This window comes from Bombus fervidus, chromosome 1 (assembly GCF_041682495.2).
Source record: "Bombus fervidus isolate BK054 chromosome 1, iyBomFerv1, whole genome shotgun sequence".
In the NCBI taxonomy this organism is placed as follows: domain Eukaryota; kingdom Metazoa; phylum Arthropoda; class Insecta; order Hymenoptera; family Apidae; genus Bombus; species Bombus fervidus.
In genome coordinates this window covers 12,187,173-12,204,882 of record NC_091517.1, presented here as the reverse complement: position 1 = coordinate 12,204,882, position 17,710 = coordinate 12,187,173, and the positions used below count along the sequence as shown (strand labels likewise).

General features: G+C 26.3%; 4 protein-coding genes across 8 annotated transcripts; 3 read left to right on the top strand and 1 right to left on the bottom strand.

Annotated features, from left to right (window-relative positions):
- The first annotated feature begins 1,062 nt into the window (after positions 1-1,062).
- LOC139986603 (regulator of microtubule dynamics protein 1) lies at positions 1,063-3,676 on the top strand. Of its 2 annotated transcripts, none has more exons than XM_072002054.1 (6): positions 1,063-1,468; positions 1,602-1,781; positions 1,895-2,077; positions 2,329-2,543; positions 2,679-2,845; positions 2,958-3,676. In XM_072002054.1, exons 2-6 carry the CDS (start codon positions 1,606-1,608, stop codon positions 3,213-3,215), a joined length of 999 nt encoding a protein of 332 aa, XP_071858155.1. In that variant the 5' UTR covers positions 1,063-1,468; positions 1,602-1,605; the 3' UTR covers positions 3,216-3,676. The 2 variants fall into 2 exon arrangements, with proteins under 2 accessions (XP_071858155.1, XP_071858147.1); XM_072002046.1 differs by having other exon boundaries at positions 1,065-1,468; positions 2,607-2,845.
- A 500-nt stretch (positions 3,677-4,176) lies between these two features.
- LOC139986593 (lysocardiolipin acyltransferase 1) lies at positions 4,177-6,822 on the top strand. The gene is made up of 5 exons (XM_072002035.2): positions 4,177-4,336; positions 4,679-4,858; positions 4,985-5,192; positions 5,362-5,928; positions 6,010-6,822. Exons 2-5 carry the CDS (start codon positions 4,691-4,693, stop codon positions 6,171-6,173), a joined length of 1,107 nt encoding a protein of 368 aa, XP_071858136.1. The 5' UTR covers positions 4,177-4,336; positions 4,679-4,690; the 3' UTR covers positions 6,174-6,822.
- A 3,919-nt stretch (positions 6,823-10,741) lies between these two features.
- On the bottom strand, positions 10,742-14,448 carry Nnp-1 (Ribosomal RNA processing protein 1 homolog Nnp-1). Of its 2 annotated transcripts, none has more exons than XM_072001944.1 (7): positions 14,078-14,448; positions 13,716-13,939; positions 12,638-12,808; positions 12,392-12,574; positions 12,023-12,297; positions 11,216-11,939; positions 10,742-11,038 (listed from the first exon to the last, which is right to left on the bottom strand). In XM_072001944.1, the coding sequence occupies exons 1-7, from the start codon at positions 14,298-14,300 to the stop codon at positions 10,988-10,990; spliced, it is 1,851 nt and encodes a 616-aa protein (XP_071858045.1). In that variant the 5' UTR covers positions 14,301-14,448; the 3' UTR covers positions 10,742-10,987. The 2 variants fall into 2 exon arrangements, with proteins under 2 accessions (XP_071858045.1, XP_071858035.1); XM_072001934.1 differs by having other exon boundaries at positions 10,742-11,043; positions 11,222-11,939.
- Positions 14,449-14,640: 192 nt separating this feature from the next.
- LOC139986650 (serine/arginine-rich splicing factor 7) lies at positions 14,641-17,420 on the top strand. 3 transcript variants are annotated; one of them, XR_011799692.1, is made up of 4 exons: positions 14,641-14,909; positions 15,182-15,561; positions 15,949-16,198; positions 16,934-17,176. XR_011799692.1 is itself a non-coding variant. In XM_072002137.1 (3 exons), exons 1-3 carry the CDS (start codon positions 14,901-14,903, stop codon positions 17,190-17,192), a joined length of 648 nt encoding a protein of 215 aa, XP_071858238.1. In that variant the 5' UTR covers positions 14,675-14,900; the 3' UTR covers positions 17,193-17,420. The 3 variants fall into 3 exon arrangements, 1 of the variants encoding a protein (XP_071858238.1); XR_011799691.1 differs by having other exon boundaries at positions 14,657-14,909; positions 15,946-16,198; XM_072002137.1 differs by lacking the exon at positions 15,949-16,198 and having other exon boundaries at positions 14,675-14,909; positions 16,934-17,420.
- Positions 17,421-17,710: the final 290 nt, after the last annotated feature.

Sequence of the window (17,710 nt, the reverse complement as noted above, 5' to 3'; positions counted from 1 at the left end):
AATATATGGTATAGTTATGTTATAAAAATAAGAGTATATATGATTCCCTTGTTCTATATCAATTTTTATATTTAATATTGGATATTACACTACATAACTGATATAATATTTTACAATTTTACAATTATTTTTGTACGATTTTTCTTAAATTTATTCAGTTTATATTTTAATTGATAAAAAAATTAATAATTTGGTGAAACATAGATAACGAAATATCCCATTAATGTTGTAAAATTACATTTAATTATTTCATTACTTATTATTATTTTATTGTAAAGAAAGCTCTATATTTTTATGAAATAATGTTGAAAAAATATTAGGAGGAATAATATGAAAGTTTTGACGTCATTTATTTAAATAAATTCAAATTACATACATAATTATAGTTATTCCTTATCTTTTTTCTGTAATTTCATATCCTAACTATAAGTATATAAAAAACATGCAAATTAGTATTAAAAGTATGTTTGCCTTTTAATATGATAATGTAATGATTATAATTTGTAATCGTTATTAAATTACATTTCTTTTATGGAATACAAAATTACATTATATTAAATATTCAAATTACTATGTACATACGTATAAATATACATATTTATGTATAGCTATTAAATTATGGACATTTGTACAATTCCGCATTTTGTATACTTTAAACATTTTATTTTTCCATAAATGTATAAATATTTGCAATATAGTAATCACTATACTGTTTGGTTGAATAATATTACCTGTATATACAATATTATCTATTTATGTTAAATTTATTGAAATACATACATCTATTTATTATATAAGGAAGAACATGTATTTAAAAATAAAAAGGAAGTGGCTACTGCATGTATAAATACATATTATATAAATATTGTAATTTACGATATAATGGAATTTCTTTCTTTCTCCTTAATTTTAAAATTACCCGATTAAAAAGTTGGTTATAGTTATGTTTCATGAAATTTATGTTTGTCAAATATGATGAATTGATTTAGAATCACGGCAATGTATGTAAATAGCAGAAGCATTGTATATACATGCATACATGTATATACATGTATATACATGCATACGTGTATAGCAAATCCTATTGTAGTTGTTCATGCTCTATGATTTGAGTTTTAAAACATTTTGTACTTTGAACTTAAAAAGAACATTATATTTATATATCGTTAGCAAACGGTTGAGTAATAAAGTCGGATTTTTAATGGAAATTGAATTAAGTATTCGTTTGCCGAAGAAAGTCTTAATTGCCGGCGTACAATGTGGTTTCTGTGATGCGTGATCAACATTTTATAGAAAAAAGTAAAAAACGTTTTATATGCGTAGCTTGAAAGAACATATGTTTCTCTTTTATTGAGATAATAAAATGTTTGTTTTATGCACATGTTTATTGTGTATTAATGAATGATAGTCGTGGATAATTTATATAATTTTGATTATAATTTATAGTAAGAAACCCAGAGAAATAACGGTATTTTAATATATTTATGCTACTTACAGAATTTCTAACTTTTTTTTATGCATGTATATATATTATTTATTTAATAAAAAATAGTAATATAGAATTAGATTTTTTAACATATTAATATATACTATATTTACAGCATAATGCATAATAATTTAATTGCTGCTGCCATCGGTGTAACCGTTGGTGTTATAAGTGCAGCTAGTATTTTTATTTATCGTAAAATTTTGGCAAATCAACAATATAGCACAACAATTTCTGACTTAAATGCTGCCAATAAAAGAATTGATGAATTACAAACAGAATTAGAAGCTTTAAGGTAATAATATTATTTTGATATGAAATATTTACATAAATATTTCTTAAATTTATGTATTATCCTATAAAATTAATAACTATTTTGGCATATATAATTATTTTGTTTCATTTAAGGTTACAACTAAAACAACAGAAAAAGAAAAGAAAAATTTCACGAAAATTTAACTCTAACGATAGTACCTATACTTTAGATAATGATACAGATATTGATGTTTTTTCAACAACAACTGATATTGGAGATGATGAGTTCTATGATTGTTCCGATGGTGAAAGTATTGTTAGTGATAGTGACTTAAGGTTGGTAAAGTAATATAAATATATGTTAAACTTGTATAAATAACACGTACGAGGATTTATAATTTATTCTAGTAAAAATGTGAATCTACTTCCTGAAGAAACATCTTAAGAATATTCAAATTATACTATTTAATTCGTGATTTAAGCATGTGATTACTTGTACTAATTTGGAAAATTAAAATTTGATCATTTTGGCGAATAAAGTTATTTTAAAAGTGTAAAAGGAAGAGATTATATGTTCAGTAATATAGGATCTCAGACGAACTGAACCAGCTGGATATAATACTTAAGGAGATTGATGAACAACTAAATGATCAATTTGATGTCAAGACTTACTATATATTGCAAACATTAGCAAGATCCCACCCAGACAATGTAGAAGTAGTATGGAGATTCACAAGAGCTAGCTACCATTATGCAGAAGCACAAATTGATAAGAATATTAGAAAGTTAGTCATTCTTGAAGGTAAGTACAATATATTTGTTTATTTTTGCATAATGTAATGAAAACAAATGATATTTTTAATAGGTATTCAACAGTGTGAGAGAATTATTGAAAATCGAAAAGCAGATCTGTATAAGTGGTATGCTATCCTTATAGGACTACATGGAGACTATTTATCAGTGCCAGACAAAATAAAGAATGGCATTGTTTTTAAGAAATATGTAGAACTGGCTTTAGAAATGCAACCAGATGACTTTGAATTACATTATCTTCTAGGAAGATTTAAATATGAAATTGCTAATTTAAGTTGGATCGAGAAAAAGGTTTAACTTCTAATTTAATTTACTAGAAAATTTTAATATATACAAAATATTATTTTTATATAATATCACAATTTAATACTAAATAGCTTAAATTTTTTTGTACTCTTTGCAGGTAGCAACATTATTTGAAATTCCAAATGTTTCTATTGAAGAAACACTCATTTGTTTTGAAACTGCAGCAAAGCTTGGAAGTACAAATCCATACACTCAGTTATACATTAGTAAATGTTATATTGCTTTAAAGAAATATACATGTGCAATTGATTCATTAAAAGAAATTTTAGAAAAACCAATTGTATCAGCTGATGATGAAAAAGTACATACGGAAGCGAGTAAACTTCTCGACAAGTACTCAGGATATAGTTCATAGTAAAAAATAATGTATTTGTACATCACACCTATATTAATAGTTATACTATTTCCATATACATATACAGATAAAAACAACTATATTACAGCTTAATTTAAACGTTAACATCAAACAATTTATAATCAATTATTACATGAAACATAGGTACTAAACAATTTTCAAAATATTTTATCTATTGCAGTATGTATTGTAAATCTTTTAATTTAAATTTTATGAAAGAATGTAATTTGTAAAGATCTGCATAAAAAATGTACATCACTAGTGCAAGGTTTTGTAAATTAGAAATATGTACTTTAGTTGTACAATTTAGCAAATAATATTTTATATATATAGAAAACGGTATATACATTGAAGCGCCTGGATTTAGTTATTTTCTTAAAAGAATTTATAGAATTTATTATTAGTGATATTAACTGTATACATCTTCTAAGTAAAATTTATAATATAAAAAGTCATACTAACACTTTTGTATAATTAAATTTTATAAACCTTATAAAAAGAGTAAATTTCAACTGATTTATCCCCTAAATATTTATCAATCCAGTTACTTTTGGCATTACAATTAAAATAAACTTTCATTATTATGTATAATATTTTATTTGTATAATTTGCAACAATTTTTATATTAATAGTTGATAACTTTTCTACCTTAGTAAAAATATATTAAACTAGCTCAGTTATATTTTTTTTGTTCATTTTAATTTATGTAATTATATATTTTTGTATTAGTAAAACAAACTTAAATAGAAAGTTAAGATTATCAACATAATCATAAAACAAAAAAGTAAAAACAAATGACAAAGATCTATTCTATTGCATATACACACATATGTCTTTTTGTTATAATATTTATTCTTATAACATTTATGAAGAAATTGTGGAAACAAATCAAAATTTTAAAAACAATTATGAACTTTCCCCTTGTTTTAACAGATCAATAATGGTCCAACACAGCATCCCAGAACTTAGTAGATATTGGGTGGAGAATGGGGTGAAAGGGGTGAGGTAGAGGAAGCCCTTCTAGTAAGATAGAAGAGAAGCCAAAGAAAACATTTCAGAACATTTCAGTTAACATTAAATGCTTGAAAAAAGTAGTTCATTTAAAACATACACATGACAAGGTAAGTTCTACTATTCAAAATATTATATATGCAAATTTGTAAACATTTAATTTAATTTATATTAAACTACACTTCTGCTGTTCCTACTTCTTTAATATTAAATATTATTTAAAGATAAAAATTTTTTATTTTTTTATAAACTAAAAATGTTTCATTATAAACAAAAGTTTCTATCTTTTGCCTTATAATTCTTTTATATCATATATGATTTAATTATAAGTAAATGTTCTAAGGTATGTATTTCTAGTACATATATTTTATAATAATAGATAAGTTTTTAAGCCTTATACATATAATTATTATAAATAAATATATTATTACATATTTCTTTAAATATTTAAGACACAATTTGAGATGCGTGGACTTTTACGTGGTACTTTATATTGTGCACTATGGTACAGCAGCATAGTGGCTGGTTTTCTATTTATTGCTTGCCCTATGTTACCACTGTTATTTTTTAGTCCTCCAAAGTTTCGAAAATGTGGTGATCTATTACTTTCTTGTTGGGAACTTTATTCCACAGTAAGCAAAATAAACGTCTTCTTTTTCTTTCTTTTTTTTTTTTTTTTATTTCAGAATCAAAATTTCCTTATATATGAGTTATGTAATTGTACCATAAATAAGCTAATAATTTCAATATATTTCTAGGCTCTTTTAAAAGTATTTGGTGTAAAAATTTTGGTATCAGGAGACCATATATCTCCAAATGAATCTGCTGTTCTTGTAATGAATCATAGAACACGGGTGGATTGGAATTTTTTGTGGGCTGCAATGTATCAAGCATGTTTACCTAATGTAGCAACTCATAGATTAAAATTTGTTTTAAAGGATCCTATACGACATATTCCAGGACCAGGTAATACGATAAGTGATCATAATTCCACATATTCCAAAAATATTCATAACGTACCTTTCATAATACCATAACTACCACATCATTTTTATACAATGACCATTAAGAACTTAATTATTATTCCATTTGTTTTTCTTAAATAACATAACAAAATAATGTCATTATATAACAGGATGGATAATGCAAATGTATGGTTTCCTTTATATAACTCGTCGTTGGGAAGAAGATCAAAACCGATTGTCACGTACCTTGGATTATTTAGTTGCTCTTGATAGGCGCTCTCAATTACTTATATTTCCTGAGGGTACTGATCTAACAAAAAACAGCAAAGAGAAATCTGACAAATATGCCATGCAACATGTTCTGCCACAATATTCTTTTACTCTTCATCCAAAGACAACAGGATTCAGTTATTTAGTTCGACATCTTCAACAAGCAAGTTATCTCAATGCTGTTTATGATTTAACGATTGCATATCCTGATTATATTCCACAATCTGAATTAGATTTGATCAAAGGAAAATTACCAAATGAAGTACATTTTCATATTAAGCGAATACCATCATCGGATGTGCCAACAGATGATTTAACATTAAGGCGATGGTTAGAAGAAAAGTGGTTTAACAAAGAAGAAATCTTAAAACAATTTTATGAAAAGAAAACTTTTCCTGCTGAAATTTGGCCGTTAACAAAATTACGTCCCTTGCATATTGCCTTTAGTTTCTGGAGCATTCTAACAGGTAATATTTTATTCTACTTATTTTCACTAATTCTTGATAATATTTCTATTAAAAATATCGTATCTTTTTTTTAAATTTCAGGATGTATGATAGTTTTACTTATTATCTCACCAGTATTCCAATTATGGACACTGGTACATTCAATTTTTTTTATTGCTCTATCATTTTTTACTACTGGTTTTAATCAACTTGAAATGGGATGGTATTGGCGTTGGAGAACACACTTCCTTACAAAAAAGATATGATTAATAAAATTTTAAACTATTTAATGCAAATAGATTTCAGTATTAAATTCCAATATTAAATTAAATTAAATTATTTCTAAAACTTTATTATAAATATTTTAGACATTCATAAATAATCTATATATGAGTTTGAAGTAAATTAAAGTTAATTTAATTTTCAAAAATCGATAAAAGATTAATTTTAACAAGTTTATATATTAGAAATTTTAAGTGGTATAATGACAATTCGAAGCAGAGCATAGAATATGTGGGAACACTTATCTTATAGATAATACCAGGTATGTAAATATGAAACCGGAATTTTTGTATAGAAAATACACGTTTATTGTATGAAAATGATTAAAAATATTTTATTCGAAGTATTGCCCATTGCTAGCTATACATTTTTCCCATCTGTCTGGCAATTGGTGGATGCCACGCCAAAAAAACTGTCGCTCTTTTGAGGCAAACCAGTCATCGAGCCATTTTCGTACATTTTCGTAAGAAGTGAAGTGCTGGTCAGAAAGTGCGTGTTCCATCGATGCAAATAAATAGTAATCGGACGGAGCCAAGTCTGGTGAGTAAGCCGCGTGCGAAAGTATTTCCCAACTGAACGCTTCAATCGTTTCCTTGACCGGTTTTGCTGTATGTGATGGTGCATGAAGCAAAATTACTTTGTGTTGCCTTGTTTGATATTCTGGTCGTTTTTCACGCAAAACTTGATTCAAATCAATCATTTGTTGTCGGTAGCGCTCAGTATTAACGGTTTCGCCAGGTTTTAACAGCTCATAATAGATCATACCCTTCTGATCCCACCAAACACAGAGCATTGTCTTCCATCCATAGCGATTTGGTCTTGTAGTCAATGTCGGTGGTTCACCTGGAGCTACCCATAATCTTTTACGCTTAGGATTCTCAAAATATATCCACTTTTCATCGCCAGTCACAATTCGGTGGAGAAATGACTTTCTTTTGTATCTGGCGAGCAGCATTTCGCAAGTGGTTTTTCGGTTTTCCTGCTGTCTTTCATTCAGTTCATGTGGAACCCATTTTCCCACCTTCTGGATCTTTCCCATAGCTTTCAAACGTATGGAGACGGCTTCTCGTGTCACGTTTAATTGATCAGCGAGTTGTTGTTGCGTTTGAGCGTCATCCTCATCCAACAATGCTTACAATTCTCTGTCTTGAAACTTTTTCGGTGGTCTTCCACGTTCTTCGTTCCTCCCGTCAAAATTGCCACTTCTGAATTTTTTAAACCACTCAAAGCACTGTGATTTACCAAGAGCATGCTCACCGTAAGCTTCAACAAGCATTCGATGCGATTCTGCAGCAGTTTTCTTCAAATGGTAACAGAAAATCAATGCTGTCCGCAAATCGTAGTTTCCAGGCACAAAATTCGACATGTTCAACGCTATTACAAACTATGCTATTGTATGAAACTTGTATTGTTCTGAGTCGAAAATGTTTGTGAGATGTCAACAAAGACTTTTGGCATCAATGACGCAGTTTAGTGATAACTATATTATCAGCTAGGGCCATCTATAGGCAAATTCCGGTTTCATAGTTACAGATCTGATATATAAATTTAATATGAATTAATTTAAAAAAGTTGATTTAGAACAAACACAATTTAATATATTTGACTGAAATATATAATAATAATGCTAGTCTAATATCATAAATTAAAGGTATTACTATAGTGTACTAGATAAAAAAAGATGGAAATATGAAATTATAATACTTTAATGTTGTGGGAAAATTAGCCCTCCATAGATTACTGAGTTATAAAAAAGAATTTATATTTTACATTTTTTAGTTCTGATTATAGAAAATAAAGATTGTATATATCATATATACACCATAATATTTAATTTATTCATTTCTACCATGTGCTATGGTAAAAATTATTGTTTTTCATAATTTTGTTTATATCTTGATACAGTTTGTAAACTATGGAGAGTTGATACTAATATCGACAAGTTTTTAAAAAAATATATTTTGGTATCTTAAATGTTTAGGGTGTAGTATCCTTTTCTCATATTCAGTGTTAATATTTATAAAAAATGGTTTCGATTTATATATATGACAATATTTTATTTTTATTTCTAAAGCCTGAGAAAAGAAGTATTTAATATTAAAGTACAATCATAGAAAAATTAACAAATTTTCAAATACCTTTTTTATCCAGCACTCAACACATATAAAGAATACAATTAGCTTAATAATATTTAATATCAAAATGTATAATAATGGTACAAAACAAAATAATTATTTATGTCGTGTATAAAAATTTCAGACATTTTAAAAATTGTACATTACAAACAATTAAAATATTACATTTATACGAATTACCAGATCAATTTTCAAAAAACTTTCTGTGTTACTTAGGAACGTACTTTATACAAAATTTATGCATGAAATGTATATAAAAATAATCAGTTTATTACATGTTATTGTTAGAGATTATAATATTAATTTAAGACATATAGTTTGATATTACGAAAAGAGTTCTAAATTAAATATAATTCAGTAAGTGCACGCATGCTATGATTTTTATACTTTAAAAATCATAGATATTGTATAAATTTCTTAAGATGTGTTGCAAATGCGTGTTATAATGATACTTTTATTGAGTATAATTTGAATACTGTAACAAATTTTGAAAAAAGAATTTTGATTTTGCTTTTTATCAATAATTTATATTATAACTATTGAAAAACAATATAAAACGAAATGATAATTAATTCCGAATGATAGATATGTAGTTTAGCAATAATTAATGAATTTTATGATCATAAATTGTAGCAGCATTAAGCATTATAATTTTTCGAAAATGTTTAATCTATCTATAACATAATGATAGCAGTATTATATGTATATAAGTAGTATTATATGTATGTATTTAAATAATGACAGATATCTATATATATTTTTTAATTTACATGATGCTATAATATTTGGTTTGAATATTTTTTAGGAATCATAAATAAAGTCAATCTAGCTAACGATGGACACAGTGCCTCATTATCTCATATTTCAAAGTACAAATGTACATATATATATGTTATAAAATAAAATTACTTTCGTGAAACATTTCAAAATCCTGCGAAATTTAAAATTCAATCAAAATAAAGTATGAGATACTTATGCACTTAAAATTTCTCAGTGTCGTTTCAATGTATTTAAATAGTACGAAATAGAATTTTTTACTTTTCGTATTGACTGAATTATACAAACAATCTTACAAGTTTCAATTCTTTTGTAATGAAACTTAGTATTAAAATTAAAAATATTATGTAATATATGAATGAAATGCATAGAATATAATTTTTAAGTATTTGGTTTTGTAATAGTAGCTAATTCTCTATTTTTCTGTAGCTATAGAAATGTTATAAGTAAAAGTGAATTCATGTGCCAAAAAGATATGTGTATTAGTGTACTTTTATGAACAGTATTCAAACAAGGTTGTATAAGAATTTTAAAGACTTCTCTGTTTAAATTATCCGCTTTTTCTAAAACTTTCATTGTCATTTATATGAAAATTTTACTTACCTCATTTAAGACAAGAAGCAAATAGATTAATATTAATTGCTTACGAATTTTAAATAATTTATTAATAAAATATCATTGTTTATTTGGCTTAAATAATAATATACACTTTAATCTTTTCATTTTCAATATACTTCATACTATTTTTAAACCATAAATACATTTAAATATTTTTGTTATTTAAACATTAGAATATATATTTGTTACATGTAATGTGTGTGTCATCACAAAAAAAAAAAATAGACAAAAAGGAAAATAATATAAATTGTAATTATATAATCATATAATTTATATTATATAATTGCAGTTTATATTATTGTATAATTATATATATATATTATAATTATAAAAAAATCAAAATAATATATTTGTTCCAATGTGTATGTATTTCATGATGCGAGAAATATATATATGAAACTTTATTATTATGTAAATGTAATTATGTATGAAACTTTAGTATAGTATTATGAAAATAAATGTAAATGCAATAAACACATTTAAGTTTATATTATTATATGAAAAGTTTTCTCTTAATTGTTTATAAGTTTATAATTAAAATACGTAGTTATAATTGCAATAATTTTTTTTTCCCAATTACAAGTGTAAAGTCACACGCACCGTACACTACTATGCATAAAAAATATAGTATTCGTATATCGTGTGTCACTGCATGAGATCATCCGACTTCTTCCCGAACACTCGAATATCCGTGATTCCGATGATTGAACTTCAATGTGTTTAATCACTCCAATGGTTTTGGCAGAAATAATTAAAATGATCAAGTATACGTATACATAATTATCAATGATGTTAGGTCTACCTTATTTATAGTTTTATGACCATGTTCAGAAGTTAAATGCGAGTAAATAGCAGTTTATATGTCGCAAACACTGGTTACGAGTTAAGTAGATAACTCTGTATTCCCATACTCTGTATTTCCCGTATGTTAATTGTTATTCCCATGTTATAAATTTTCCAAAAAATATGTAAGAACCATCATAATACATGAAAAATAATAATTAATAAGAATAATTTATTTGAAAAATTGTAGTTTTATTCGTTTTATTAACAAATAATTATTACTTCATTTATTAATTTAACAAACATTTTATATATTTCTTCTATAAAATGGATTAATTGGACTTGGTATAGGACTTGCTTTTAGTACACCTGCTAATGGTTTCTTGTTTGCATCAAAAGGTATAGCTGGACTTTTCCGAATTTGTGAAATATATTCAGATGTATTTTGAGCTGTATTACAGTGAAGAGCAATTTTCACTCGTTTTTTAGAACTTGTAGTAGCACTTATTTCGTGTTTTCTTTTTAAGCTTATTGGTGTTTCCTACATAATAAAGATATTTATATATATATCAATAATCATATGATAATAGTTCCAAACAGTATAAGAAAAGACAGTAAGTTTGAAAATTTAATTGCCATTTTAAAGTAGATACGTACGTATTTTATGAAAAATAATAAAAATACAAAAATATATAACAAGTAAATGTTAGAAGACTTACATTTTTTTTATTCTCTAATTTTGTTAATATAGGTACCAAGCAAGTTTGTTGTTTACCATATATATTATTCTTTTGCTCGTGGTTATTTGTAACTGAATTTTCATCAATTTTCATACATGACTTTGTGGTGTTATTATCCATCAAAAGAATGGATGGTTCTATATTATCAGAAACATCCCATTTACCAGTAACTTTTGATTTTGTTGACTTTTTTCTCTTTACTTGTTTGACGATGTTTAGTGTTTTGGCAGTTATATTCTTGTTCTTTTTTAATTTTATTTTCTTATTTTCATCAATATCTTCAATTAATAATGAAGAATTATTTCTTAATTTAGAATTACTATCTTTTGCATCTGCTTTACAAATATTCTGATTTTGCGAATTTATTAAATTATCAGTAAAATCTAATTTATGCTTCATTTTTCTTTTTTTTTTAATAGTTTCATCATTGTTCATTTCTACAGTATTATCTTCACGATTAGTTTCATCGTTAATATTTTCTGATTCTTCTTCACTAAATTTATCACTTTCATCATGTATTAACTGCTTATTCTTTTTCTTTTTGCGCCCTTTTTGTAGCGTATCCGAATATAATTCCTGCTCAAATTTTAAAAGACGTACTGCAGCTGACTTTATATCTGTATTTTTCTTTTGCATTTTTGGAGTTCTTATTTCCTTAATGCCTAATGGCATTTTACCATCTGATAATTCTATATACCTACAAAGATGTTTCAATCAATTTATTAGTTTGTTACTAATGTCTTTAATATATTCTTTAATTGATAATCACACAATACATACTCTTTAATAAGACGACGTAATTGTCTACGTGATTTTGTTGTTGATGAGGAATGAAATTTATACTTATTTAACAAATCAGCTATCTGTCTTGGATTAAAAGGTATTTGTGGCAATTCAACATCTATTCTACCAGCTCTAGGATCTAGTGGTTTCTCTGTATTATATTTCATTTGTTTTTCATGATAAATTTCTATGTCTCTGCTAATATTACTATCTTCTTCGTCTGACAGTTCTATTTTTTCCATAGCATCAATAGAACCAGCAGGAAAGCCAGCCTATATAAAAACAATAATACATATTATTGTCAGTATAAGTTATAAACAAATTATTTCATATAAGTTTTAAGATAATAAAAAAATTAATATTCACACTTCTCCAAGCTTTAAATTTTTCCGTATAATCCACACCAATATCTGATTGAAAAATCAGATACCTAAAAATATGTCTCATTACATGTTGAATTTGTCTTTCATCATCCATAGATATAAAATATAAAATAAATGGTTTAATAAATTCTGTAACAACATTTTCTGGTATATTTCCATCACTAATCTATAAAAATTAAACTTGTTAATAAATTAACAATAAATCAATATTTAATATAAAATAACATACTTTTGCAAGTTCTTCTAGATATATTTCTGTTATATGCATAGTAAAACCAAGACATATTTTTGGATCAACTAATAACTTTTCAAGTATTTCAGAAATATCTTTTATCCATTCAATATCCCATAAATTCTCTTTACATTTCTGGAAAGTCTGTCGAATTATTCTTCGAACTAGCTGTAAATACACATTTATTAATAAAAAATTTTAATACATTCCTTGTCAAAAGGATAACCCAAGTGCTATCTTTAATTTCTCAATAACGTGTAAAGTTTTTCGTCTGTAACGTATAATATTAAAACATTATGAGCACAGAATATGCTTTAAAATTTCTTTTTCTTTTTCCAATGCATTTTTTCTTTTGCAAAGCGTAAACGTTCTACTTTGTATTTCATTGTTAATGAAGGTTTCTTTTTCAAGTTTAACCTCTTGACATTTTTGCAGGATAGTAAAACTCGACGAACACTTGAAGCACTGGCACTAACGCTACATTTCTCCATTATTTGCTTTGTTGTTAACTGAGAGTTGGAAGCTACACGCAAAATTGCTTGCTTATCACGATCGGATAACGATGACGGCCAACCAGTACTTTTCTTTTTACTACAATCTTCAACATCTCTTAAGAAATTGTGTATTACTTTACGACTTCTTCTTATTACTTTCGATATTTTTGCTACTGATAACTGTTGCTGTTTTAGTTCAAGAATTTGCTTTTTTTTCTAAGACTCATTTAATTTTTTTTCGCATCTCATACTTACAAATTTATATAATATTGTACTGTAATCTATACTCGTTGATAGATCATGAACTACTGAGCAATTTCTAAACATATTAACAGAGTGTGTTATCATTGTGACCTTGGTATAGAATAATTTTTCTTTGTTGTATACAAACATCTAAAACATTGCGATTTATTTCCAGCAAACCGCATATCCTAAGCTCATAATGTTTTGATATTATATGTTACAGACAAAAAACTTTACACGCGTCATTGAGAAATTAAAGATAGCATACGGAGTTATCTTTTTGATGAGGATTGTATATATAAGTGTATTATATAAAAAGGTATCATATTAATACTTACCATGCAAAATTTATCTAATCTATATTGATCTATACCAAACCATTCAATACCTAATGTTCTTAAAACACATTCTGTATAGAGTACTACTACCTCTTTAGCTTTTAAACAATGTACAATTTTACTAAGAGATTCTGCTAGTTCTTCTTGAATCAAGGGTTTGTCTGACACCCACATGTAATAAAATAAACCTTTCCATAATCGCATAAAATCCTCCTTTGAAAGTGCTAAGAAAAAATATTGAAAGTATATCTTTTCTTAATAATATAACGAATAAATAGATAAACAAAATTTAGATAAATAAATTTAAATAAACAAAAATCATAACTAATTGGAATTTCGATTAACAAGAATACAAATCTTACCAAGAGAACTTTGTGTACGAACTATCAACCACCTTTTTAAATATTTTAGTACTTTATCTCGAGTTACTTTATCATTACATGAAAGTAATCGAGCAAATTTTATTTCTTGTGCAATAACAATTGCTTTTTTATCTTTTTCACTCACTTGCTTTGAAGATATATGTTTCACATGTAGTATAGACTTAGGCATCGGTTCAAATAAATAACGTTTTCTAACTGCCATTTTTAACTATTCTAAATAATTTTTAAATAGTACCCAAATTTCAATTTAAAATTATTATTTTATAAATGTACATGTATTACAACACATAAAGTTCGTAACTACACTTCCTAACGTTTCGCCAACATATGAGTCAACATGTGAGTCAACACGTCGTACAGTACGGTACAGTACTACAGTATCGTGAAGTTCGTCTAAATCATGGTCTGAATCGATTTCAGTTCTACCAATAGTAAAATCGAAATGATTAAAATATTGTGCTATTAATATTGTACATACGTGAAATAATTTAATTGGGAAATGTTAAGTCTTTTCAATATCTGTTTTATTTGTTTGAAAAACAACAGAAAAAAGGAAGTTATATCTATATAATATTTAAATTATAACAGAAATATGTAATTATATCAGTTAGTTTCATATTTTTCATCGTTTACATTTATATTTTTAAATAGAAACCGGACTTTAATCAACCCCTGCATTTCGGCGAAATACTAAATGTAAAAAATTGACGCGCTTGACATGCAATTTTTTTCTTCAGTATGAAGAATTGATAATTTTGTATATTATATCGTTGTATGTTCGTGCTTAATAAATTAATCAACAATGAATAAGGTATAATTTTGTCGAATATGTTATACTTTATTTTTTAAAGAAATTAAATATTCCGTAGAAAAAAATAATATATTGTTTACAAATGTCCGAGTCTTTAGGACTGCTATGACTTTTATTACTTTTTAATATTATTAATAGATATTACAGTCGTAGTTAAATCATTAAAGCATACAAATTAAATTCATTAATTGTCTAAAATACATTATTAAGTAAACAATAAAGGAAATTGTTTATATATATTCAGTATTAAATTACTAAAATATATTTTTCAGATGCCAAGATATCCTTCAGATTGTAAAGTCTATGTAGGAAACTTAGGAAATGGTGCAACAAGACGAGAATTGGAAGATGCTTTCTCTTATTATGGATCTTTAAGGAATGTATGGGTAGCTAGAAACCCACCTGGATTTGCTTTTGTGGAATTTGAAGATGCTAGAGATGCAGAAGATGCAATAAGAGGACTTGATGGGAGAACTATATGTGGAAGACGAGCTCGTGTGGAAGCATCTAATGGGAGAAGATTAAGAGATAGAAGTTATTTCAGAAGAGGTGTAGGCAAACTATTTCATCCTGAAGATAGGTGTTACGAATGTGGTGAAAGAGGTCACTATGCTAGAAATTGTCAACGACATAGAAATACTCGTAAGAAAAGGTAAGTATAGAATACATATTCATTTCACATAAACTTTATGGCATGCAAAAAACTATTAGACAAGTAAGCAAGAAATATATGCAGAATTTGATTTAACAAATATATGCTTAAATGTACAATGAAAGTAATTTGTAATAATGAATTTTATATAAGGTTTGGGTCTTTGAATATATTTTAATGTTTAGTAAGTTACATTTTATAATAGAATATTTATATTAGAAGATAAATTTTAATATATATTAATTAAGAGAAATTATTTTTGTTATATTTGGTGTATGAAACAAATGAAATATGAAATAATTTTGTATATTAAAATTTTACATACTATACCAAAGTGCTTTCATTATCAAGAACAATATCGATATAATATTGACATTTTTATAGCAGACCCCGCTGAACAGGCATACATAAGAGAAACGTGTTGCTACTGAGATTCTCATCAGATTCGCCTTGGGTTCACTTTGTGATACTACGTAGTTACAGCATAGAATATCCACATTTCTCTGGTTTCTTTCTGCATACTACAAGCAAAAGAGGAAAACACGGCCGATGGAGTGGCTAGTTCTGCATACTGCGATACTTCTAACGACCACTGAGATCACCTTAGACTGAAAGTTTTTGCACATCAGCACTACTGGTATCTCTGATATTCTTCCTTCGTCTTATTATCTTTGCCAGTTATTATAATAGATCTAATGGTCACTAAAAGATAAACTGTGAGTCATTTCATCTAGCCACTCTTCGCCCATATACCTAACATATTTATATGATTTCATCTCTATAAGTACTCATCTGTTCTCTTCTTTCTGGTATTGCTATTACGTACTCTACAACCTTCTACTACAAACAGCTGTTAAAGACGGTACATAACTAAAATAATAATGGAACAAAATAGATATAATTGGTTTTAAAATTAATATAACATTTTATTTGTAATACTTAGTAATTTAAATTAATTTTATTAATATATTATATATATATATATATGTATATTATTGTATATATAATATATATACACTTATATATTGACATTTAAGCAAAAGAAAAGAAATAGAAAATATTATAAAATATGAAGATCCATTTTACTAACTATAGTAGTATATTGATATTTCTGTAATTTTTACTTTTATCAGAATATGAAGTAAACTATGATAGTTTTCCTGGGTACTTGTCGCAATTTTTGCAAGCCCAATTATTCCATAAATCTCTTGAAATTTTGTATAAGATATACTACACTACATTCATAGAAAACATAGAAAATTTGATACAATTGACATAAATAAATATATGTACTTGATAGAGAAAAGCAATAAAATTCGAAATTGTAGGCAATTTCAATATAATCGTGATTTTAATATAATATATATTTTAGATCCCACTCCAGGTCTTATTCACGGTCAAAATCGCAATCAAGGTCACGGTCTCGCTCACGTTCGAGGTCAAGATCAAGAAGCAAGCATTCACGATCATCATCTCGTAGCCGTTCTCATAGTAGAAGCGATTATACTAAAGAGAAACTTTGTAATAAACGGCGATCTGATTCTAGAGATCATAGTCCGCCAAATCCAAATCTGTTTCTAGATATCACAGCAAATAAAACGATGTATATTCTTTATTTGATATGTGTATGACCATCATTTTTTATGTTATTTTATCAATTAAGCTCTTTTGTGGCAAAATTTTTCTAGCCTTTCGAAATATGTACATATTTGAAGATACCTGTGATACTTCTTAGCACAAAAGTGCTACTTTAAATAATTAAGATATTAATGTACATTTCAAACATTTCTAGAACAATCTGTTTAATTTTTTTTGTACAAAATTTTAGTCAGTAAATATTTATACAGTGATGGACTAGAGATGGAGAAAACATTCTTATTAATATTACTATACATTTATAGTTTCTTTATTTTTTAAATGTTCAAGGTGTATATATATATACATATTCATGGTCCTAAGTGCATCTGGATCAGTCTGTATCACTATTTAACATTTTAGTTTATGGCCACACTATATCTCTTTCATGAACAATACATTTGTTGTAATTTAAATCATATATTGCTTCCTAAAATCTCCTTCACATTATAATAATAAAAATAGAATCATCACAATAAGTTGATTACATACTCTTGAATGTAAGATATTGCAC

Coding starts and splice junctions, on each gene's coding strand:
- LOC139986593 (XM_072002035.2), top strand. CDS start 4,691: ATGCGTGGACTTTTACGTGGTACTTTATATTGTGCACTATGGTACAGC. Junction 5,193..5,361: donor ACGACATATTCCAGGACCAG/GTAATACGATAA, acceptor ATTATATAACAG/GATGGATAATGCAAATGTAT. Junction 5,929..6,009: donor TTTCTGGAGCATTCTAACAG/GTAATATTTTAT, acceptor TTTAAATTTCAG/GATGTATGATAGTTTTACTT.
- LOC139986650 (XM_072002137.1), top strand. Junction 15,562..16,933: donor AGAAATACTCGTAAGAAAAG/GTAAGTATAGAA, acceptor TATATATTTTAG/ATCCCACTCCAGGTCTTATT.
- Nnp-1 (XM_072001934.1), bottom strand. CDS start 14,300: ATGGCAGTTAGAAAACGTTATTTATTTGAACCGATGCCTAAGTCTATA. Junction 12,298..12,391: donor AATTTAAAGCTTGGAGAAGT/GTGAATATTAAT, acceptor GTTTTTATATAG/GCTGGCTTTCCTGCTGGTTC. Junction 11,044..11,221: donor AATTAGAGAATAAAAAAAAT/GTAAGTCTTCTA, acceptor TTTATTATGTAG/GAAACACCAATAAGCTTAAA.
- LOC139986603 (XM_072002046.1), top strand. CDS start 1,606: ATGCATAATAATTTAATTGCTGCTGCCATCGGTGTAACCGTTGGTGTT. Junction 1,782..1,894: donor ACAGAATTAGAAGCTTTAAG/GTAATAATATTA, acceptor GTTTCATTTAAG/GTTACAACTAAAACAACAGA. Junction 2,846..2,957: donor TAAGTTGGATCGAGAAAAAG/GTTTAACTTCTA, acceptor TACTCTTTGCAG/GTAGCAACATTATTTGAAAT.